This window comes from Mastigoproctus giganteus, chromosome 10 (assembly GCF_048544385.1).
Source record: "Mastigoproctus giganteus isolate SK-2022 chromosome 10, ASM4854438v1, whole genome shotgun sequence".
NCBI classification, from domain to species: Eukaryota; Metazoa; Arthropoda; class Arachnida; order Uropygi; family Thelyphonidae; genus Mastigoproctus; species Mastigoproctus giganteus.
The window spans coordinates 58,307,976-58,332,573 of record NC_143584.1 but is presented as its reverse complement, the minus strand read 5'-3'; the positions used below and the strand labels follow the sequence as shown (position 1 = coordinate 58,332,573).

The 24,598-nt window shown below is 37.7% G+C and overlaps 1 protein-coding gene across 4 annotated transcripts in view; it reads left to right on the top strand.

Moving 5' to 3' along the window:
• LOC150079046 (transcription initiation factor TFIID subunit 4B-like) overlaps positions 1-24,598 on the top strand; it is a 634,753-nt gene that overhangs the window by 194,331 nt on the left and 415,824 nt on the right. For all 4 annotated transcript variants that reach the window (XM_090382248.1, XM_090382247.1, XM_090382250.1 and 1 more), the window contains exon 8: positions 8,141-8,263. In XM_090382248.1, coding sequence (XP_090238374.1) covers positions 8,141-8,263 — 123 coding nt within the window. The remainder of the gene's footprint in view (positions 1-8,140; positions 8,264-24,598) is intronic.

Below are 24,598 nucleotides of genomic sequence, written 5' to 3'. Positions count from 1 at the left end.
TTAATCCCAAATTGTATCCCCTGTCTAAAGGGTTTTATAATACTATATTCATATGTGGTCAGGGATGAAAATGCCGAGTTTCTGTAGGAAACAATAGGCTGAATAGGAAATCCAGTCTTGTGTAATTGTACCTTACTGAAATGTGCAGGAATATTGTATGTTCTGGCCTTCAATTCCTTTAACTAAGCCATAGTAATGTAGTAATTTTTTTGATATATGGTTAATGTTTTATTGTATTGTTTGACCAAATTTGTAAATAGTGTCGGGTCCACTTCAAGGTAAGTGGAGGTATCTGAAACAACTGAATCTGACTTATTAATATATTCAGGTTTATCGAGTATTACCACTGTATCTTCTTTATCTGCCCTCTGTATAATAATATCTTTATTTTCCCCGAAGTTCACGTAAAGCTGACTGTCATGTGTATTCAATTTAGGAAGTCACGTTTGTTTTATGTTATTCATCACTTGGTTAACTTGTTGAATAAATAAATCTTTTTGTGGAACATTACAAAGTCCAAATTCAATATCATTTACGCACTGTTTTTTAGGTAGTTTTCGAGGTTGTAAATTATAATTTAATCCTTTGGATAGAAGTGAAATCTGGTCCTGCGATAGCATATATGAGGAAAGATTTGTAACCTGTTGATATGTCGGTTTGTTGAATGCTGGGCGAGGGGGTGTTCGCGAACTCCAGGAAGGAAAATCGTTTTGCAATTTTTTCGTTAAATTCTTTTAATTAATTTTCTGATTTTTAATTGTGGTAAATTGATTTTTAATTATTTGTTACTCTAATGTAAGATTTTCGATTTTTTTCGTTTTAATTTCTGGAGAGTATCATACGGAAATGTTCTACGTACTATATTGAAGTAAACTTCTCTTATTATTTTACAAATATACTAACAACACAAACACTATCACTGCATTCTCCCCTGGCCTGAAAAAAACTTGCTACTAGGCCTGCACCACACTGAAGGATAACAGTAAATTGAGGTGCCCAGATAGTGCATTGCAGAAAGCAAGAGTTGAACAAATGAAATGAAAGCCAGAAGGATGAATGAGAGTGTGTGTGAGAAAAAGAACATAAACCATAAATGTTACAGTTAAGTACACACTAACCCTAGTTTATCATTTATATTTTTTCTTATTTAGCTTAATTATTAAGCGTTTGTATTTAAATTTACATTACACACAATTGCTTCCCCTCCAGGTGTGTGAGAAAAAAGATGAGCGAGCAAAAAAAAAAATATATATATATATATATATATACACAGCAATACCTCACTTAGCACTGCTTCAAGCAGTACGGGTTTCACTATAACACAGTTTTCAATTAAGTGTAAGTCGAAAATTTACTGTGCATATTAAAACTCATTCAGTAGCCTAGACATGTACTCTACATATATGCTGCATTGTCGTAGCCTAGGTACATGTATACTGCGATGCCAACTCTACTGTCTCACATGCACATGTGCCAGTAGCCCCCCTCGGGCACTCAGTGGCAACGTGCTGCAGTGTTCAGTATTCTTAATTCCATCCTGTCGACATGACTTGATAGCTTTCAAACATTTTATTTCACAATTTTTTTTTTTTACCCCTTTAAATACGATCGAAAATATATCTGCATCTTGGCTAGAAATCACTGCTATCAACGTGTTCTGTTTGGCAGCATGTTTTGCCTCATTTGACAAATGATTTCAATGGTTTTGAATCACAAGTTCAGATAATTGTCGAAGATATTGTGAAGACCGGAAAAGACTTGGGATCCGAAACTTTGGACACTGCCAATGTACGTGACTGCATTGACTCACATGCAAATGACTTAGATGATCCAACTCTCCTTGAAATTGACGAGTAAACTGCATATGAAGAAGAGAGAAACAATTCTGAGGTGGCATCAAAAGAATTTTCAGCAGAAGCGTTAGCAAAAGTTTTTTGGGGGGTTGACATTACCTGCAACGCGATTATGAATGGAGATCTGAATGTTGAACATAGCATCAAGATAAAAGATGGGATTTGATGATACAAAGTCTTGTAAGACAAGGAAAAGAAGAGATGACTTCACCGGACTTCATTATTGAACTACCTAAATAAACAAAGCTTTCTTGTCATCTCTCATGATGTTAACTTTTCATTAATAAAATTTTTACAGTATTTTTTATTTAAAATCTTTTTAATTGGCTATCAAGCACAAATTGTTCATAGATTTATTTTAATTTGTTTATAGACTGATTCTCTGGTACACGTTCAATTAAATCCATTATAATTATACCACAATCAGCATGGTTTCACATAATACAGAACAGTTTTCGTACCAGTCATCAGTGATGTGCGGGGTATTGCTATATATATATATATATATATATATATATATATAGCATATAAAAAAAAAATTATATATTCTAAGAAAAAAGTATAAAAATAGAATGGAAGAGAGTGAGAATGCAGATTATGAATGAAGTAAATGTCTCTCACCCCCACCAGGCTAGGGGGCATTATTCCCCTCTTTTTCCTGGTTGGTTCCCCACTGCCAGCTAACATATCCCACTCCCAGAGTGGAATGGGCAGTTTGACCTTCCTACCGGATTCGACACTGCATAGACCTGACAGCCATCACCGACGAAGCCATACCGCGGCTTTGTTGCTGACACCATTTGCCATCCTGAACCGGGTACTCAAACCCAGTTCCCTTTAAAACCCCATTCCCAGGAAGGGGAGGGAGGAGATGGATCTCCTTCTCCTCCCCTCCCTGCCTCTCCCATACTTTGCTTCGTGGAGCTTGTCCCCACTGACCTCTTTGCTGATGCTTACTCTATCATCCCTATCCTTCTACCTGTTCTCCCCATCTTCAGTCCCCCACCCTAACAGTGCTGACCAAGTATGCCCCTAACAATGCTGCCAAATTCTAATCAACATCTAAATTCAATCACTTTCTCGTAAACCTCTTTCGGCCTTTCCAAATTCTAGTGTTTACCCCTGTGTGCGTGCGTGCGCGCGCACCTTGCTACCTAAAATCCTCAGAAATTAGGTGGCTGGGCTTGCCAGAGTTCTTAAATAATCTATTGGGTGCCTGATCTGTCTCCTCATGGCAAAGTGTGGGTAACGGTGGGTCCCAATAGAGGCTAAACGGCTAAATGATCAGAGAAACAACAGAACATAACATAACACTACACAACAAACCACTCACCACACACTTTTTAAATCTCTGGCCTCCACAGAGTACACAATGCGGAGATGGGGGAAACCCCTGGTGCCGTCAGACAACTAACACACTTTACACTGTAGTGGCCCTTTGTAATAAAACGAGTCCAGATTAAAGATTAAAAGCAGCTTTATGTGAGTTGGTGGTTGGTGGCTCTACACAGTACATAAGGCATCTGCTAAATAACCTGAAATCGTGTGGGATTCCTTTCAACAAATTGACTGATATAGTGTAGGCACCTGTCGCCAGAGTCCTAAAAATTGGAATAGCAAAGAAATTAAAAGATAGTAGTTTGGTGCTGAAAAGTGAGCTGCATGCATTTCTGTGAAAGTGGATGAATGTTTGATTGATAGTTTATACTCTCAAGAAAGATGTGCTAAAATTAAAGATATGTTTAGACAATCAGAAGCAATGCATACCACTGAAGTAAAAAAAAAAAAAGATTTTGAAGCATGCTTTTGGATGTTGGCTGTCTTTAGTGCTAAATGTATAACTAGACTTATACAACAGTGGCAGCCTTTAACAATCTGCTTAAAGAAGTGATTTGAAGTGATGATATGATGCAAGAAAGCAAACTTGTATACAGCATCAGCAGGAGAGGGGGAAAAACCACCTATCCATCCCCCACCTATAGTTTGTCTAGTTTTTCCTTGAATTTATTCAAACTATCCACTTCAACAACACCGATGGAAGATTGTTCTTCCTGAGTTAAACAAATGGAAAAGTATAAACAAACGATTAATAGTTTGTGCCTCTGACATGTATCCAAAAGAAGTTTTAATGTTAGTATTAGTAATGGAAAATGATGCAAGAAAGCAAACTTGTATACAGAAATCAGCAGGAGAGAAAAAAAACCACATATCCATCCCCACCAATAGTTTGTCTAGTTCTTCCTTGAATTTATTCAAACTATCCACTTCAACTGATGGAAGGTTCTGTCAATCACCCACCTGCTGGTTTAAGGAAAACTTCTACACATCTATTCTGCAACCATACTAGCTCAATTTGAATTTATGTCCTCTCATGTGCATAGTCTGAGCAAGAAGAATCCTATTACCACTGAGTTTGCTCAAGTGATTCAAAGCCTCAAACATCTTTATCAGATCATCTTGCAGATGTCTACTCTCCAGACACTACAAATTGCAGTGTCTGGACTGAATATGCTACCTGGACCTGCTAAAAATATTTCTGTATATCATTGTCAAAACCCCATGAGCTGAGCTGTCTTGGCAGCCTGTCTGCACTGCTCAGAGAACTTCATATCTGACTGCACAGTTACTCCCAAATCCTTTTCATTTTCCACTACCCTGAGTATAATATCACACAGTAGGCATGTTAATCTGGGATTACTGCTACCAATATGCAGTACCTTGCATATGTCAATGTTAAACTTCAATTGCCATTTCTTATCCCATCTGCCTAATTTTTCTAGATCTTGTTGCAATGTAGCATACCTTCATTTTTGTCATTAACCACCCTGCAAAGCCTTTATATCGTCTGCAAACTGAGATATTAAGCCTCATATACCTTCATCAATATCATTAATAAATGCAGCAAACAACAATGGGTCCAGCACTGAATCCTCCACTAATAACATTAGTCCACAAAGAGCAGTGTCATTTGATTATCTCCCTGTCTTTATCCATAACAGTAACTTGCCGTTAATGCCACACTGCTCCAATTTGTACAGCACTCTTTTTTGTGTACAGCAGTATCAAAAGCCTTCTTGAAATCTAAGTATATGATATCAAAATAATTTTTTTGCATCCAGTTCCTTTATCATTGCATTATAATTTCCAATTGAATTGGTAATGCAAGATCTCCCCTTAATGAACCTGTGCTGTTTCAGTGACTGACATATAACTGTACTCCTGTTTAAATGGCCTTGCATCACTACTTTAACTAGTGAATCCATTATATTTCCTAGAGCAGAACTTAAGCAGCCTGGTCAGTAATTACCCTTTGATTGTCACCCTTTGATTCTCCTTTATGAATTGAAAATACATTTGCACATCTCCAGTGTGCAGGAAGTCCCTTAAATCCAAAGATGCTCTCATAATTGTGACTAAGGGTTTGCTTACGTGCTTTTCTGTCCTCCCCCAGTATAATTTGATAGATCTGATCCACTTTAAGTTTAACTTCAACAATTTCTCTTCCACTTTCCTCAGTTATTACAAAATCATTTAGCTTGCTGTTAGAATTTGATAAACTTCTATCATCCATTTCCTTAAAGAATTTCTCTTCTGTGAATATAGATGCAGAATACCTATTTAGTTTGTCAACAACAGGATAATCATCAGTTAAACCACCAGTATCAAGTGGAACAATGTGAATTATCCTCCTATTGTTTACATAAGCAAAGAAGTCTTTGTATCCTTTGAATAAGTTTTCTCATAATCTGTGTAGGCATACCTACTTTCTTTATGACTTGATTGCAGACTAGTTTATATTTACCACAGGCTTCTCTGTAACCTCATAATTTATATGCATTCCATGGATTTTGCTTTTCTGCCACATGTATGCAGTACATCTTGAGTACTATGTACAGGTTTGGAGGCCTCATTTTTGGAAGGATGTAGAATTGCTTGAGTGACAAGATTGGTGGGTGGAACGAAGGGGGTCTTCTTACCAAGAAAGGCTTAAGTTCTGCAAATTGCAGAGTCTGGAGTCTAGGCACCTGTGAGATGATCTGATTGAGGTATAAGACCTTGAATGGGTTGAGCAGGCCCAATTCTGATGGGATTCTTCCGCTTTCTCAGATTACGAGCCTGAGGGGGCGTAAATTCAAATTGAGGAAAGACAGTTGCAGAATAGATGTGTGGAAATTTGCAATTATCCAGTGGGTACTTGATTGCTGGAACAAACTTCCATCTCTCACTGTAGAAGTTGATAGCTTTAATAAATTCAAGGAGGAACTGGACAAACTTTTAGGGGGAATGGATGTGTGTTTTTTTTTTTTTTTTTTTGGTTGGTGCTACATAAGCCTTCTTGGTTGATACCACAAATGCTACATACATTTGTTTTCTTGTACCACATGCCTCTACTACTATGTCTCATTAGTTCTTCTGACATCCATTTAGGCCTGCCTATAACTTGAATGCAATGATAAAGGAACTGGATGCACAGAATTACTTTGATACCATATACTTGGATTTCAAGAAGTATTTCTTACTTGGTATGCAAAGCTTAGTAGCTTCTACAAAACATTTTTACTAAATTTTGTAAAAAAATGTATTTAATTAAATTCCACATTAGTACACTGATTGCTGCCACCCAGTGGGTTTTTTCCTGCAGATCAAAATATTGCTTTCTTTTGTTGCTTCTCTAAAGTGTGGTTGTAGAAAATACTCATCCAATAAACCCACAAATGTCTTGATAATGTTTGAGTGACCATCCCATAAGTTCCAGTCAATGTCTGGAAAATGAAAATCCCTCCTCATTATAAGACATTCTGGTTTACTGGTCCACTCTCTTTCTCTGTATAATTGTTTCTTATATGTGTCACAGTCGTTAGGCCTATAACACACTTCTACTTTTGTTTTCCCAGGGCTTATGTCACACCATACTCACTCAACATTGCACTGGTCACTCGTGTCAAGTGGATGCACTATTCCTAGATTTTAACTAAAAGCATAACCCCCACTCCCGTTTCACTGTTCTCTCCATATTCAAATTCTGCATCCTTTACGTGTGAGTGACACCATGTTTCCCTGCAACGTCCGCATTTGATGACTTCTTCATTGCAATGAAGAAGTCATCAAATGCGGAAGAACTCTTCACTGCTTCAAATTCTGAAGGTTATTTAATCTGCTTCAAGCATTAGGGAATATGCAAGAATACATGCATTTGTTCTTTCTCTTAGTTACCGTAATACAGCCCATGTATTTACCTGTTCCCAGATGACGTACAGCACATCTTGAAATCCTCTACACCTTTCTTTCCAGGATTCTGCATGTTCCACTAGGAGTGCAAGAATCACTGTCACCTGCAGCTCTAGTTATTCTATTAATCTCTGTATCCATCCACCCAAGCTGTCAGTTTTCCGACTCTTCTTATACTGCCTCATAGCATCAGCAAATATTCATACACCCTTTCTATTTAACTGTTCCATCCCTGTAAGAACAGTCTCTCTTCTGTTAACAAGCCCAGACCATGCTGAGAAAAATTCAACCCATGAAGCGTGTGCAGTCTCTCCAACACCAAATTGATTGTGATATGCTCTCAAATTGATTCATATACTCCCTCCTATTGTTTTTAGGCAGTATTGTAGACATTTTTAAATTTAATCTTAACTTGCCACTTTTTCCCAATGTTGGCCTGTACTTGTTAAGTAAGTCCTCAGATCTACTCTTAATATCATTAGTGCCAACATGTATAACAATATCATCTTTCATGCCATTAAAAGTTGATATCTGCTCTACAATGTCATCTACTTTTACCCATGCTAACATACCCTTGTCCTATTTCACCTATCCTTTTGGCAGAATATATTTCCTTTTACTTGCCAACAAAGTTACCTAATATAATTTATTTTATACTGCATGCACATGAACACCTTAAAATATATTTTATGATATTATACTATAATGTAGTTAAAGTGCTTATAAAATAATATGAAAATGTACAGTTCTGATTAGAAAAAGAATAGAAAAAAAGTCCTAGTACAATCTAGAATGTAATCTGGTATTTATTTTAAAAATAACCATTTTGAATATTTGAATACCATATTACTGTTTTGAATAATTGAATACTATATTATTTTTTGAAAGTTCTGAATGTAACCCAGCTTTGTCAGTTTATTGACAGTAGAAAAATTAATTCCAGTAATGTATTAATTGCATAATTTAAGTATAATATCTGTATGTTATTAATTAGCAAATTGTGAAGAGTAAAATGATACATATATATTCATTATTAAATAATTTTTCTTTCTTAAAAGAAAAATCTTCCATACCTAAGGCATTCTTTAATAACTAAAGAATTGGCAATAGAAGGAGTAAGGGCTCCACCTCCAGGTGCTTTTTCATTGCCCCCAACTTCCAGTTCACAAATACAAGGGCAGGTAGCTATTAGTTTTATAATTGCTTAATTAAAATATTGTATTAATAAATATAATTTAATAATATCCTTTAATACAACTAATATGGTCATAGGAAATTTGTAGTACTTTTGAAAGTTATAAAAGAAACAGCTAGCATTGATTGCAATTCATTTGAGCTGCATTGGCATTATCTTATAGACATTACAGTCACACAGTTACTACATTACTGTGACAGATATTGATAATGGTAATCACAATGAACATTTAGAACAAGCTGGTCTTAAATATGCATTCTGCTGGTTCTTATCGTCAACCCAAGTATTGTGAACTTTTACATCCTCCTGCATAAAAATTGTAATACATGGTGACTGCTGAAGAGTATTTACACCAAATTTTATAAAATGTTATTAAAAATTTCTAGAATAGTCTAGCTGGTTAACAAATCATATTTTTGTTATTCCAGGTTTTTTTTGCAAAAGGCTTCACAATGCTAGAAAACACCATTGTGAAACTTATTAATAAATAAAATGTAACAATAATAGTTAATGCAATGTGGACATACAAGTGAGAATTACATTTTGTCTCTTTTTTTGTTTACTGGAGTAAATATCATTAAGCTGTGTACAAGGTATACATTGGAATTTATAATACTGTAAGCAGTTTTAGCAACATTAAATAGTATATTTTGATAGGGATGAATTTTATGTTTTTCATTGAGATTCTAGTCTTTCACTAATTGTACTAGTGAAAGACTAGTGCATTGTCTGTCAAGTTGTGCTTCACTCAGCCTGTGTTGTGTTAACTATCTTCTTATGCTGTGTTTGTGTGGATCAGCTGTCACTGATCCATACTGGTTTAATTTAAGGCAGCAGTGATTCTTACAAAATTTCATTTTCAGAGCACATCTATCAGGAACACCTTCTTGGCTTAGGTTGGTCGCATGACCCCCCCCCCATGATTTTTTATAATGTAAAAAAAGGATTTCTGTGAAAAGGGGTTATGTGGTAGTTGTATTGGCAAATGATGAAGAAAGCAAGCCTATATAGCATCAGCCAAAAAAAAAAATAAATAAATAAATAACCTGCACAGTTCATCTGTCCATATGCTCCATGAATTTGTCTAGTTCTTCCTTGAATTTTTCCAACCATTTCAGCGAGGTGATCTGATTGAGATGTATAAGGCCTTGAATGGGTTGAGCACTCTGAATTGTGATGGGATTCTTCCACTTGCTCAGTTTACAAACCTGAGTGGGCACAAATTCAAATTGAGGAAAGACAGTTGTAGAATAGATGTGCAGAAATTTGCTTTTAGCCAGCAGATGGTTAATTGCTGGAACAAACTTTCATCTGTCGTTGTGGAAGTTGATAGCTTGTCTGGTTCCTCTGGGAAGGACTAGACAGACTTTTAGAGGGAATGGATGTGTGAAATTGTGGGTGTTTTTTTTTTTTTTTTGCTGATGCTACATTAGGAATGCTCATACACTTGCTTTCTTGCACCACAAGCCTCCATTACTACTACTACTTCTTCTGGCATTATAACCCAGGGTGGGGGCTTAGCCTTCTTAAAGATGTTCCACCAGCAAGCCCTCCCAGAAGTAAAACTTCTCCAACTTCTTATTCTCATGATCTATGTCATCCATCCATCTTTTCTGTGATCTTCCTCTTGCCCTCCTACCAGTAGGTTTCCATTTCATTATCCTCTTAATTGTTCTGCTGCCATCCATTCTCATAACATGTCCCAACCAGGCAAGTCTCTGGCTCTTCACAAATCTGACGATGTCTGCACCCTGAATAAGACTGTCAAGTTCTTGGTTTGTTCCGAACCTCCAGGATCCATCAATGTCTTGTATGGGCCCAAAGACTTTTCGCAAAATTCTATGCTCGAACACTGAACAACTGGTCTAATAAGTCTTTTGTATATTCTTAATTTTAAATGTCTGTTTAGTACTCTGGATTTAGTTTTTGTGTGCATAGCAGCATCTATTTCACTCAAGATGTGTGACTTAATTTCATTAGAGTTGGACTGGTTTATCTGCAAACCTAGATAGGCGAAATTTTGAACATTCTCAAACGAAAAGCTGCTGATTCTTAAATTTTCCGTGTTATCTGCCGTTCTCCAGACTTCCATACATTTTGTCTTCGCTTCATTTATTGTAGGTCCTCTTCTTTGTGCTTCACTATCCAGCCTGGCCACTGTTTCAATGCGGCAACAACTAACAAAAATAAAAAAATAAAAAAAAAGCCCCCTTATATGTGTAGTCTATGCAAGTGGATGAATACTATTGATATTCACCTTACTCAATCCATTCATCTCCATGCACGTGCCTAGGGTTGAGATGCTGCAATTTGTGGGATTGAAGCCTTTCTGGGTAAGAGCACCATTTCCCCTCTCCCCTTTACCAGTCTGGCTGCCCTTCTCTGCACCCGTTCCAAAAGATCTGCATCTTTCCTAAAGTGAGGTTAACTGACCTATATACAGTACTCAAGAAGTGGCCTAACCATGGCTTTATACAGAGGGATAATCGCCGCCTTATCCCTGCTAAAAAAAGTTTCCTTATATCATTGACAAATCACCATGGCAGGGTGTATGCACTGTTCAGAGGATTTCATGTCTGACTGCTCAGTTATCCCCAGGTCTTATTCATTCTTCTACCCTGAGTATAGTACCACACAGTTGGTAAGTTACTCTGAGGTTACTGCTACCCATATGCAGTACCTTGCATTTGTCAATGTTAAACTTCAACTGCCATTTCTCAGACAATTGACCCAATTTTCCTAGATCTCGTTACAGTAGCTTGCTATGTTAACCACCCTGCCAAGCTTTGTCATCTGCAAACTTGGATATTAAGCCTGATATATCTTTAGTGATATTGTTGATAAAAATTGAAAAGAACAATGGGCCCAGCACTGAACCCTGGAGAACTCCACTAATAACATTTAGTCCATGGAGAAGAGTGACCATTGATAACTACTCTCTGCCTTCATCCCTTCATCCACTTAACTATCTCTTTATCCATAGCAGTAACTTGCCCTTAATGCCACTTTTCTCCAGTTTGTACAGCAATCTTTTATGTATTTCAGAAGCCTCCCTGAAATTGAAGTATATAATGTCAAAATTATAAGTTGCATCCAGTTCCTTGGTCATGCATCATAGTATCCTATTTAGATTGGTTAGACAAGGTCACCCGTAGACAAATCCATGCTGTGATTGTGATATAGTTGTATGCCTGTTCAGATCATAATGCAATACTTCTTTAACCAGTAGACGTTAAGCTAATGGGCAGGTCTGTAATTACTCACGTCGCCTTTTGACCCCCTTTTATGAATTTGGGATAGATTCGCACATCTCCTATCCAAAGATGATCTCATAATTATGGCTAAGGCTATACTTACCTCCTTTGTTCCCTCCGTTAACATAATTGCATTGATTCCATTCACCCTGGATGTCTTTTTTATGTCCGTATTCAACAATTTCTCTTCCACTTTCTTTTCCGTTATCTCAAAGTGATTTAGCTCCTCATCAAAGTTTGATAAACTTCTGGCAACCCTACCCTAAAGAATTCCTAGTGTAAATGCAAAATGCGTAGCATTAGTAGAGGCATATGACGCAAGAAAGCAAGCTTATGCAGCATCAGCCAAAAAAAAAAAAAAAAAAACACCACTCCCATTTCACCCCTCCGTTCGTTCGAAATACCTGTCCAGCTGAGCCTTAAATTTATTTAGGTTATCAACATCCACAACAAGGGATGCCAGTCTGTTCCACCAACCAACCACCCGCTGGTTAAAGGCTAATTTCCGCACATCTATCCTACATCTGTCTTTCCTCAGTTTGAATTTATGCCCTCTCAAATGATTATTCTGAACAAGAGGAAGAGTTACATCAGCATTGACATGCTCAAACCATTCAAGGCTTTATACACCTCTGTCATATCACCTCGCCGGTGCCTAGTCTCCAGACACTAATTTTCAAAACTTAAGCCTTTCTTCCTAAGAGCAACCCTTTGTTCCATTCACTAATCTTGTTGCCCTTCTCTGTACTCATTCCAGCAGCTCTACATTCTTCTTGAAATGAGGCCTCCAGACCTGTATACAGTACTCAAGGTGTGGCCTGACCATTGCCTTATACAAGGGAATAATCACCTCCTTATCCCTGCTAGAAAAATTCTTGTACATCATTGACAAGACACCATGAGCTAATCTTGCAGACCGTCTGCACTGCTCAGAGAACTTCATATCTGCCTGCACAATTACCCCCAGGTCCTTTTCATTCTCTACCACTGTCAGTGTAGTACCATACAGTTGATACGTTACTCTGGAGTTACTGCTTCCCATACGTAGAACTTTACATTGGCAAATGTTAAACTTCATTTGCCACCTCTCAGCCCATCTGCTCAACTTTTTTAGATCGTGTTGCAGCAGCATACTATCATTAATGTAATTAACACTCTGCCAACCTCGTCTGCAAACTTGGACATTAAGCCTGATATACCATGACCAATATCATTTATAAATACAGAAAACAAAAACGGACACAACACTGAACCCTGAGAGACTCCACTAATAACATTAGTCCACGAAGAGCAGTGTTCATTGATTACCACTCTCTGTCTTCTCCCACTCAACCATCCCTTTAGCCATGGCAGCAATTTTCCACCAATGCTGCACTGCTCCAGTTTGTGCAACAGTATCAAAAGCCTTTCTAAGATCCAAAAATATGATATCAAAATTATTCCCTGCATCCAGTTCTTTTGTGACTGCATTATAATATCCAATCAAATTGGTCAGGCAAAACTTTCCCTTAACAAAACCATGCTGTGTCCGAGCTATAACTGTAGTTTTGTCTAGATGATCCCGCAGTGCTTCTTTAACCAGTGCCTCCATTAATTTTCCTGGAATTTTCCAGGAAGTTAAACTCACAGGTCTATAATTACTTGTGTCAGCTTTTGATCCTCCTTTGTGAATTGGTGGCACATTTGCACATCTCCAATCTATGGGTACCTCCCCTGAGTCCAAAGAAGCTCTCGTAATTATGGCTAAGGGTTTGCGTACTTCCTTTGCTGCCTCCTTTAATATAACTGGACAGATCCCATCCACCTTTTTTATGTTTATCCTCAACAATTTCTCCTCCACTTTCCTCTCAATTATTACAAAATCATCTAGCTCACTGCCAGAGTTTACTTCACCTCTGGCATTCCCCTTCCTGAATAACTCCTCATGTATGAATATAGATGCAAAATATTCGTTTAGTTTGTTATCCACCTGAGCAGGATCCTCAACTGTTGAACCATCAATATCCAGTGGATCAATCTGATTCATCCCTTTGTTTCTTTCTAGAGTTTACATAGGTAAAGAACTCTTTTCTGTTTTTCTTTGCATCCTTTGCCAAAGATTTCTTATAATCTACCTTTGCCTGCCTAATCTTCTTTGTGACTTGGTTACAGACCAGCTTATATCTAGTATAGGCTTCCATGTCACCCATTAATTTATATGTATCCCATGCATTTTTCTTCTCTGCCATATGTCTCATTAGTTCATCTGACATCCACTTAGGCCTAAACCTTGAACAATATTTCTTAGTTGGTATGTGGTGCCTCCGTAGCCAGGTGTGAAGGAGCAGCAGTGCGTAGCATATGCTTCTTGATTAGACTGGGGTTCGAGCCCGTCACCACCAAATTGGAGGATGCGGAAAGGTCATGGAATGACCACGCATATCCCGGCATAATATGGGCTTAGTTGCTAATGCTCCTGAAAACCAGATAACAAACAACAAACAAACAGTTGGTATGTAAAGCCTAGTAGCTTCCAAGATAAGTTCTTTGAATGCTTCCCATTTTGAATTTGCTGTTGGTAACATCATCATCAGTTGGTCCCACTGTATAGAATTTAAATACTGTCTCAGACCATCGTAGTCACCTTTACGAAAGCAAAAACCCTTCCCTTTACCCCTGATGGTAGTTACCTCTTTGAGTAAATCCCACTTCAGCACACTGTGATCACTGCCACCTAGTAGTTCCTTTATCTGCAGATTCTTAATACATGAAGAATCACTACTGATAATCAGATCAAGAGTATTACTCCCTCTAGTTGCCTCCTGAAAGTACTGATGTCGAAAACAATCATCCAATTAATTCACAGGGGTGGATTTATTCACATAGGTGCAAAATGTAAATCTGTGCAGAGTCATTGACACTGCACAGATTGCAGACAAATTGAATAAGCAAAATTGAAATTGAAATTAAACAGTAGTCATCAAATGGTCCATTGTGATTCAACCCCTTCCTTCTGATGTTAATATAAGCATAGAAGTCTTTGCGTTCTTTGCTGAGTCTTCTCATAATCTGCCTTAGCTTGATTCACCTCCTTTGTGATATGATTACAGATTAATTTATATGTATATCATTCACTTTTCTTCTGTGCCATGTGAAAATGCTGTTGTAAATTCATCAATTGGGCCCACTGCACAGAATTTAAAAACTGTCCAAGACCACTGTAGTCATGCTTACAAAAGCAAAACCCTTTCCCTTTACACTTGGTGCTGATAACCAAATCAAGAGTATTGTTTTCTCTTGCTGCCTCTTTAATATACTGCTGCAGAAAACAGTCATCCAAGAAATTACGAAAGTCTTGATAGTGGGTGTGACCAACCCACTTTCCAGTCAACACTGGAAAGTTAAAATCTCCCTTTATAAGACATATTGATTTGCTAGCTCACTCTATTCTCTTTATAGCTCTGTGGTATACTCATTACAGTTATTTGGAATATAACGCAATTCTGCTCTCAATTTTGTTTACCCAGTACTTATATCACACCAGACTGACTCAATATTGGTTTAATATGTTTTTGAACTAAGAACATAAGAAGTGTGTCCTTCCTGTATACATTGTACTCCCCATATTCAAATTCAGCATCACTTATATCCAAATGACAATATTCCGCCATTCCTACAATTCTGCATTTGATGCAGATACTTCAAATTGATTAATACTTCAAATTCATCACATTTATTTACAATGCTTGTTGCATTAGTGTACATGCAAGTATACATGCATATGTTCTTATTCTTATTTGCCCTTGTATTTATTTGTCCATGATGATCCATAGCATTGTTTGAAGTCCAAGGTACCTTGCTTTCCAGGCTGCTGCATCTACCAATAGCAGTTCAAGAATCACTTTTCACTCTGCCTGCAGCTCTAGTGAATTATATCTTCCAAGCTAGCAGTTTTCCACCCCACCTATCACTATCTCAGTAACATCAGCAAATGTCCTTGCTCGCCTTCTATTCGAATGTATCCCATTCCGGTAAAAACTCTCTCCACTGTTAACAAGCACAGACTATGCTTAGAAAATTTCTCCCTCATGAGCCTTGCACAATCTCACCAGTGCCAAATAGACTGACAATGCTCTCAACATATACTCCATCCTATCATGTCTGGGCAGAATTGCAGATACTTTTGAATTCAATCATAACTCACAACTTTTTCCCAATATTGCCCTTTACTTTTACATTAGCATTAGTAGAGGCATATGATGCAAAAAAGCAAACTTATATAGCATTAGTCAAAAAAAAAAAAAAAACCCTTTCCATTTCACCCATCCAATCACTCCAAGTTTTTGTATAAGTTCTGCCTTGAACTTATTTAAGTTGTTCACCTCTACTACAAGAAATGGAAGTTTGATTCAACTATCAACCACCTGCTGGCTAAAGGCAAATTTCCTCATATCTATTCTACAATTGTTTCCTCAATTTGAACTTATGTTCCCCTCAGGTTGAGTAATCTGAGCAAGAGCAAGTATCCCATGAGCATTGAGTTTGCTCAAACCATTCAACACCTTATACACACACACCTCAATTAGATCACTTCGCAGGTGCCTAGTCTCCAGATGCTGCAATTTGCAGAACTTAAGCTTTTCTTGGTAATAGTAACCCTTTGTTCGAATCACTAATCTTGTTGCCCTTTTCTGTATACTCGTTCTAGCAACTGTACATCCTAAAATAAGGCCTCCAGATCTGTATGCAGTACTCATGGTGTGGCCTGACCATTACCTTATACAAGGGGATAATCACCTCCTTATCCCTGTTAAAAAAATTCCAATATATCATTGACAAGACCTCATGACCTGCTCTGGCAACCTGTCTGCACTGCTCAGAGAACTTCATATCTGACTGCACAATTACCCCCAAGTCTTTTTCATTCTCCACTTCCCTGAGTGTAGTACCACACAGTTGTAACGTTTCTCTTGGGTTACTGCTATCCATATGCAGTACGTTGTATTTGTCAATGTTAAACTTTAGTTGCCATTTCTCAGCCCATCTGCTTAAGTTTTCTAGATCCTGTCGCTGTAGCATACTGTCTTTACTGACATTAACAATTCTGTCAATCTTCGTATTGTCTGCAAACTTAGACATTAACCCTGATATACCTTCATTAATATCATTGATAAATACAGAAAATAACAATGGGCCCAATACCGAACTCTGGGAGACTCCACTAATAACATCAGTCCATGAAATGCAGTGTCCATTGATAACCACTCTGTCTTCTCCCACTCAACTATCCTTTTATCCATTGTAGCAACTTGCTCTTAATACCATACTGCTCCAATTTGTACAGTGGTCTTCCATGTGCAACAGTATCAAAAACTTTTCTAAAATCCAAGTATATGATATAATTATTTTTTGCATCCAGTTCCTCTGCGACCACATTATAGTATCCAGTCAAATTTTTCAGACAAGACTTCCCCCTAACAAACCCATTCTGTGTCTGAACTATAACTGCAACCTTGTCTAGATGATCATGTGTTGCTTCTTTAATCAGTGAGTCCATTATTTTCCCTGCAACAGAAGTTAAACTAACATGTCTGTAATTAATTAACAGTTGATGTTATACAGTAGATATCATTATTTCTAACCAACCTGTACAACAATATCACCTTTTGTGGCCTTAAAAGATATCTACTGTATAACGTCAACTATTTTTTCCCCTGACAGACATCCCCTATTCCACCTATCCTTTTTTCACAACGTATTTTCTGTTTCACTGACTAGCTCATGTGGGACCAGCACATTCTGCCTTGGTGATTGCTGCTGTGTTTTCTGATGCACAAGTGTGAGCTCTGGTGTTGAGTTGGGCAGCTGAGAGCTTGCTGGGCTTCCATTTTAATTCCTGGTTAAATGATAAAATTTTAGCTTATTATTATTATTATTAGCCATATGCTACATATGGTACAGCATAAGCCTCAGGCTTATGCACCATTATGAAACAATAACTATTTTGCTCAATCCAAAACTGGTTTGAGTAATGTGTTTTGTTGAACGTTTTTTTGTTGAATTACGTGAATAATTTTGTGCAGATAAGAACAGTAAATTTCCCCTTACCAAAATATCTTGTAAGGAGAAATATTGCTTTTTGTATAGGTTGTAAATATTTAGTTCCATTCCTCAGTCTAGAGACCCTCTCTCGTGTGTGTGTGTGGGGGGGGGGGTTGGCTACATAGCGTATGACTTTTTTTTTTTTAAGCAGTTAATATTTCAATGTTTCATTAATATTTCATTGAAATATTGTTTTCATTGAAATATTGTTTTTTTTGTTGGGCTGGCTAGTTGGTTTCATTAAAAAATATGATCAAGTTATTTTAGTAGGGGGGGGATTTTAATTTAAATGTAGTTATGCATTTCCAAATCATTTGTCAAACTTGATCAGTGAATTGACTGAGGATCTTATTTTGTCCTCCTCTACTTGCTTAAATGCATAATTTGATTGTTTTTTAACTGCAACATTATGGATGTCCATATTGCCAAAGAATTCAGTTTTAATTCTGATTACTTTCTCTTGTGTTTTAGTTTTATTGTCATATTGATATCTTCGATAGGTTTTTGTTGAACTCTAAGGAGGTTTATAAAAATGAATCTGTTCCATGATGTCTAAATGTCAGTTTTGCTACATATTTATTTGAATTATATCTTTGAATAATCTTATTATTAACCAACAAGACTACTTGTTGGTTGATTCATTGATTTGATTTTATTGGGAATTTTGCTTTGGCACAACTATAGGAATTTGATATATTTCAAACTATGATGGTGAAATGAGCTGTCAAAGTTGGGTAAAGTAAGGCAATATTTGTGAGTGTCTCTCAGAAGTTTCTCTCTGTTGGCACAAAAAAGGTTATTGTCTTTATCTTGTTTGAAATTTGTTGAATTCAAGAAGTCCACTATAAATAAATTTGTTACTGTGCTGGCCATACTTAGCAAGAGAAATTTTTCTAGTAATAATTCGTATTACCGTTCCCTCCCAGGTTCTGATGAGTAGGCTAAACATATGCTACAGCTCTATTTCAACAGTTCTTTTTTGGGCGGTTATTTCGATTATTGTTAGTTGCATGTTCCTAAGAATGGTTGAGGGGTATAATAATAATAAAAAAGAAAACATTGTGAATGTCACTTCAGTGGACGTACCTCTCCAAGGTAACTGACAGCTGAGACAGAGTGGTACCATCTAGTGTCACTCCCATTAACTGCTAACCAGCAGTAGGTGTAAAGCCAAAGCTAAACAGGTCTGCCTCCATAGCTGGATGAAGATAAGAAGTAAAAATCTTGAACATAATGCTCTAAGTGTGACGCAGGATAAAGTCACTCACATCAGGAATTAGGCAGAGGGGATCAGTTCAAAAAGTTGGATAGTCTCCTGCAGATGACAGTGGAACAAGTGGCACTGTCTCCTATGTGACTAGAACAATTCAAGGGCAAGACCCCTCCAGCTCAATCAATTGGAAGTGCTTCCTCTGCAACTGATTTAGTGACCACCCAGGAAGGAAGAAGCCAGCACACAAAGTGGAGCATTGAAATGAAACTGTTTATCATGGGAGCATACTACGAAGTAATGAAGCTAGAGATATTTATGATAATGAACAGCACAAAATTACACACCACGTGGTTGGAATGGTTACAGACTGCTGAGGTCACTGAAACAGTGAATAGCAGACCAGAGATGATTATTATTATATTATTTCTCTCTGATTGGGGATTCCACTCCATGATGGTTACTGCTACCAAGTACACACAGTGGTTGTAATGTCTGGTGTTACTGTTGGTCAAGGAAATCTTTGACTATCCTACAGGTGTTCTCTGGGAGACCTATTGCTGCTAGGCTGCTATGTAGTCTTTGGCACCATACCAGTGGTTGACACGATGATTGGGATGGTCAATACTTCTTGCATATGCCACATCTCCTAATTTCCTGATTTTTTTCCTCATGGGTTTTCTGGACGTTGCTAGTGTTGGGCACCGCTATGTCAATCAGGTAGGTAGCCTTTTCCATCTTGTCCACTAGGGTTATGTCTGGTATGTTGGACAGAATGGTCTCGTTCATTATTATAGTGCGGTCCCAGTACAGCTTGTGGGTTGGGGTCTCTAGTACTGCTTGGGGTTCATACCTGTAGTACAGTACACTTTCTTCGATCAACTGGTATTTCCTTGCTAGGTTCTGCTGTATTATCCTGGCTACCTGGTCATGTCTCTGAGTACTCAGTCTGGGTGATCACCTTGCTTCCTCCGGTGATGTGTTAGATCGTTTCTAAAGCCAGGTGGCATCGTCGACATGTGTCATCTGACTTTCCTTTGTGATGTATTTTCTATAGTTTCTGGTGTTGATTACCTAGTCTTGGATGGCCAGCATGAATCCTTCAGTCTCGGGGAAGAGCATCCCGAGACTGAAACCATACATTAGAAGCAGTGTTATCGATGTGATCTTGATGGAGGTCATTGTAGTGTCTGCCATGGAGTGTCTTCTTTGCCCATCTTTCTAACTTCATTTCCTGTGCCGTCTGGGTTGGAGGAATTATTATTAAATGATTAATGATTATGGAATTATTATTGTTGTTATTATTATTGTTAGCCATATGGTGCAAGGAAGCCTGAGGCTTATGCTGTACCAGCTAAAAAAAAACCCTGAGAGAGAGAGAGAGAGAGAGAGAGAGAGAGAGAGAGAGAGAGATGATGATGATGATGGTATCCTGCTCAGGACCCTGGGTTTGCCAAGCCCATACTCACCAGATGTGACCCCCCTGGGGATATATGTACCATTGTCTTGAAAAACCTGATAGTTCCTGCACCCTTGGAAAAAATCAATTAGGATGTGAACAACCAACTAAAAAGTACAACAAATATGAACCAACTACAAAGAACAACAAATAAACCAGATCTGCAGCAGGAACACCAAATACAAGAATTATAACCCAGAGCAGCTGAAGGAGAAACAGACGAGGTCATGATCTCCAGAATAGAAGAGTGGAAGAACACCCTAGCAGAATTTCAGAGCATGGACCCAACATCATACGAAGCAGAGACCCAACAGAATCCTGCAGCAAGTCACAGATAATTTCAGTCAGTGAATAATACAAGAATACCTCAAAACAACAAAGTAAAACTGGACACCATCCTCACAGCCATTTACCATGCCACTGTTGCAGCCACCAGGATGAACAGGGGGAGAAACCAGCAACCAGCAGAAAACAAAATGCAAAGATATGGAACCAACAGCCTGGGAAAGAAGGCTATAGCAGAAGAGAGAAGAGTGAAGATATGCCTGACCTGATACCAATGAGGTAACTGTAGAAGCTGATCACAAAAGTGAAGACCATATTCAAGAAAGACAACATCCACAGTGCACATGGACCTGTAATCAGAGGATTGAAGAAAACCTTGACACTTACAAGCCGAAACTCCATGCACTCTGCAAGTGACTTCGTCAATATAGGGAGAGTGCCTAGAGGAAAACAGACGACAGAATATTTGATGAAAACCAGTGGACCTCCTACAGGAAAATTGGACAAGAGGAGAAGGAAAGCAATGGACCTCCAAGCAGAAGGCATTCGAGGAGCTCTGGAGCAACCAGTGGAGTAAAAAAACGAGCCAAATGGCCGTGCTATCTGGGTGGATCTAGAAAGCAAGAAAATCAAAAACATACAAGAGATGACAGAATGGGTGATTTGAGAGAGAAAATTACAATATTCAATCAGGAAATTTCTCAACTACTGGTACAAAAAGTTCAGATACAATCGGGTTACCAGAATAATACATCAGAAGCTAGTGGAAAAATTCTAGTTGATCAAGGAAAGTGTACAATTTTGCAAGTATGAACCTTGGGCTAAACTAAAGACTCTTACTCATGAACTTTACTAGGTGGTAGATAACTCTCATCAACTGGTGCAATACCACTACTTTGCTTACTGGAGGCTTGAAGTTATTTACTAATTTTCTTTTAGTTTAGTTATTTACTTCTCTAAACATCCATGTTTAGTTATTTACTTCTTTATAAGCAAAGAAGTCTTTGCATCCTTTGCTAAATATATCTCATAATCTGACTTTGCTTGCCTAACTTCCTTTGTGATGGTTACAGACTAGGTTATATCGACCATAAGCTTCTGTGTCGCATGATAATTTATATGCATCCAATCCATTTTTCTTCTCTGCCACAAGTCTCATCTGACATCCATTTGGACTTAAACCTCAAAGGGTATTTCTTAGTTGGTATGAAAAGCCTATTAGCTTCAAAGATTAATTCCTTGAATGCTTCCCATTTAGAATTTGCTGTTGGAAACGTCATCAGTTGATTCCACTGTATAGAATTTAAAAACTGTTGAGACAACTGTAATCACCTTTACAAAAGCAAAATACTTTCCCTTTACCCCTGATGGTCGCTACATCTTTGAGTAAATCTCACATCAGTACACTGTAATCACTGCCCCCCCCCTAGTGGTTCCTTTATCTGCAGATTCTTAATGCATGAATAATCACTGCTGATAATCAGATCAAGAGTATTAATCCCTCTGATTGCCTCTTGAACATGTTGCTGTAGGAAACAATCATCCAATAATTCCACAAAAGTCTTGCTAGTGTGGGAGTGACCAACCCACAAGTTCCAATCTATATCTGGGAAATTAATATCCCCCATAATAAGACAATCTGATTTACTCATCCACTCTATTTCTTTGTAGAGTTGTTCATTGTAGTTAGCAGAGTCATTAGGCCTATTACACACTCCTACTCTCAACTTTGCTTTCCCAGTGCTTATGTTGCACCAAACTGACTCAACACTGCACTGTTCACCCTTGTCAGCTGGATGCACTTCCTTAGATTTTGTGTTTCTTAACTAACAGCATGACCTGTCCTACCTTTTTTATCTGGTCTATCCTTTCTTTACACATTGTACTCCTCAAATTCCAATTCTGCATTCCTTATCTGAGTGACACCATACCTCTAATATCCCAACAATATCCACCTTTGATGTCTTCACCAACATCTCAAATTCATCAAATTTATTTACTGGATTCCTGGCATTGGTGTATATGCAAGTATACATGCACCTATTCTTACTCTTAGCTACTCTAACTCAGCCCATGTATTTACTTATTCCATGATGACTCCCAGCAGTCCTTGAAATCCCCAGAATCTCACTTTCCAGGCTGCTGCCCATTCCAATAGAAGCAGTGCAAAAATCACTTTCAGATCTGCCTGTGGTTACTGTTAATCTATTAGTCTGTAAGTCCCTCCACCCAAGCTAGCAATTTTCCGACCCACCTAACACTGCCTCGATAGCATCATCAAATATTCTTGCACCCTTTCTATTTAAGTGTATCCCATCCCTGTAGAAACTTCTTGAATATCCACTACCAATTCTTTAAATGCTGATCTCCAGACAATTCTCCAGTAGGATAAAGATAGCTTAGTCACTCGGTTCTGTCTTATATCGCACAAAAAGGATTCTTCTGCTCTTATGCTTATCTTCAATGACGTTCTGATTTTTAAGCAAGGTCATGCATCTCTATTTGGGATTACCACGACTTCTAATTTATTTTGGCATAAGCACATTACAAATATTCTTCATCTGCATCTAAAAAACTGGGTTTTCTCTTTCGCTCTTCACGTTACTTTTCTTCCAAAAAGTTGTCAATCTGTACAAATCGCAAATCCACCCCACCATAGAGTATCGTTCCCAGATCTGGGGCAGTCCCCCCAAACCTCTTTCAGGCTTCTAGATTCCAGTCAAAAGATGGCAGTTAGATTATTAATGACTCATCTCTAAGAGAGTCTTTCCACTCTATCTCATAGACATTCTGTTTCTGCTGCATGCCTTTTCTATAGATACTTCCATGGGCACTCTTGTTCCATGGATACTTCCATGAGGCACATGCCTTCTTGTATCATGTGCTTCTACTAATGCTAATGATCTGTAGCCTTTTAAGATATTAAAGACAGATTTCATTTTTGCAGGTTGATGTGCTTGTTTTCTCATTATTTTCTCCAAAGAAAATCTCTAAGACCAAATGAAATCCATGTCAAAAGAATAATGCCTAAGAAGAGATGGAGTGCTTGTACCTACACATAACAAAATTCTGACTTTGGTACATTAAATACCCTTATATGCCATAATTGGACTGTCTAAGATTATATCCTATATTTCAAAGCTAGTTAGCTGCTCTAAAGCCAAGAGTGTGATCGCTCTTAAGCAGTTGTATGGGGAGTGGGGGAAGAGAGAGCGTGCCTCATGTGGTTCTAAAGATAATCCCATACAAACTTCTCTGTAGTATCACAGAGAAACTTTAATTATGTGAGGAAGTCACCGTGCCTACTCAAAAGAATGTGAGCAGTGAAAAGGGGAGAAAAAAAGAATCAGATATATTCGATTAAAAGTAATTTATCAGGAGAAACAGATGTCGTCATCTAACAATGTCCAAACCTGTATGTCAGTAGTGAAATGTCGCTGCATGATAGCAAACAGTTTCTTTACCCCCAGGTATATCCATATCAGAGTGTTTGAATACTGTCGTTTCACATAAGCAATTAACCACTTTAAAAAATTATACTAAGGCTTTAAATATCCCACTTTTATTTCTTGTGAATGTGGATTCATCATTAGGAAACACCTGAAAAAGAACTTAAGTCTGATGATGTTAAAAAATATATACAATTCTTTTCAGTACATCCTAGATGATCAGCTGTGTTCAGGCGATTTCACACTGGAAATATAATTAAAAGATGATGCTGGCTTTGCAATCCAGTATTTCCAAAAAAAAATAGAGAGAGAAGAGAAGAGAAAAAAAATTCACAAATCATCTGAGAAACAATGTTATACAGGACTAAGAACCAGTACGAAAAAGGGGGGTTATTTCCCAAAGCTAACAAAAATACACCATTTTTGTATAATTATTGGTAACTTAATTTTTATTAAAAATAGTAATAACTGAAAAGTGTCTTACAAATAGTGTTACATGTATGTCAGATAATGTATATTTATTTAACTTTCTTCCTCTTTATCGCTGCTAAGTACAATCAAATGAGAATGTTTTCTCTGTTGC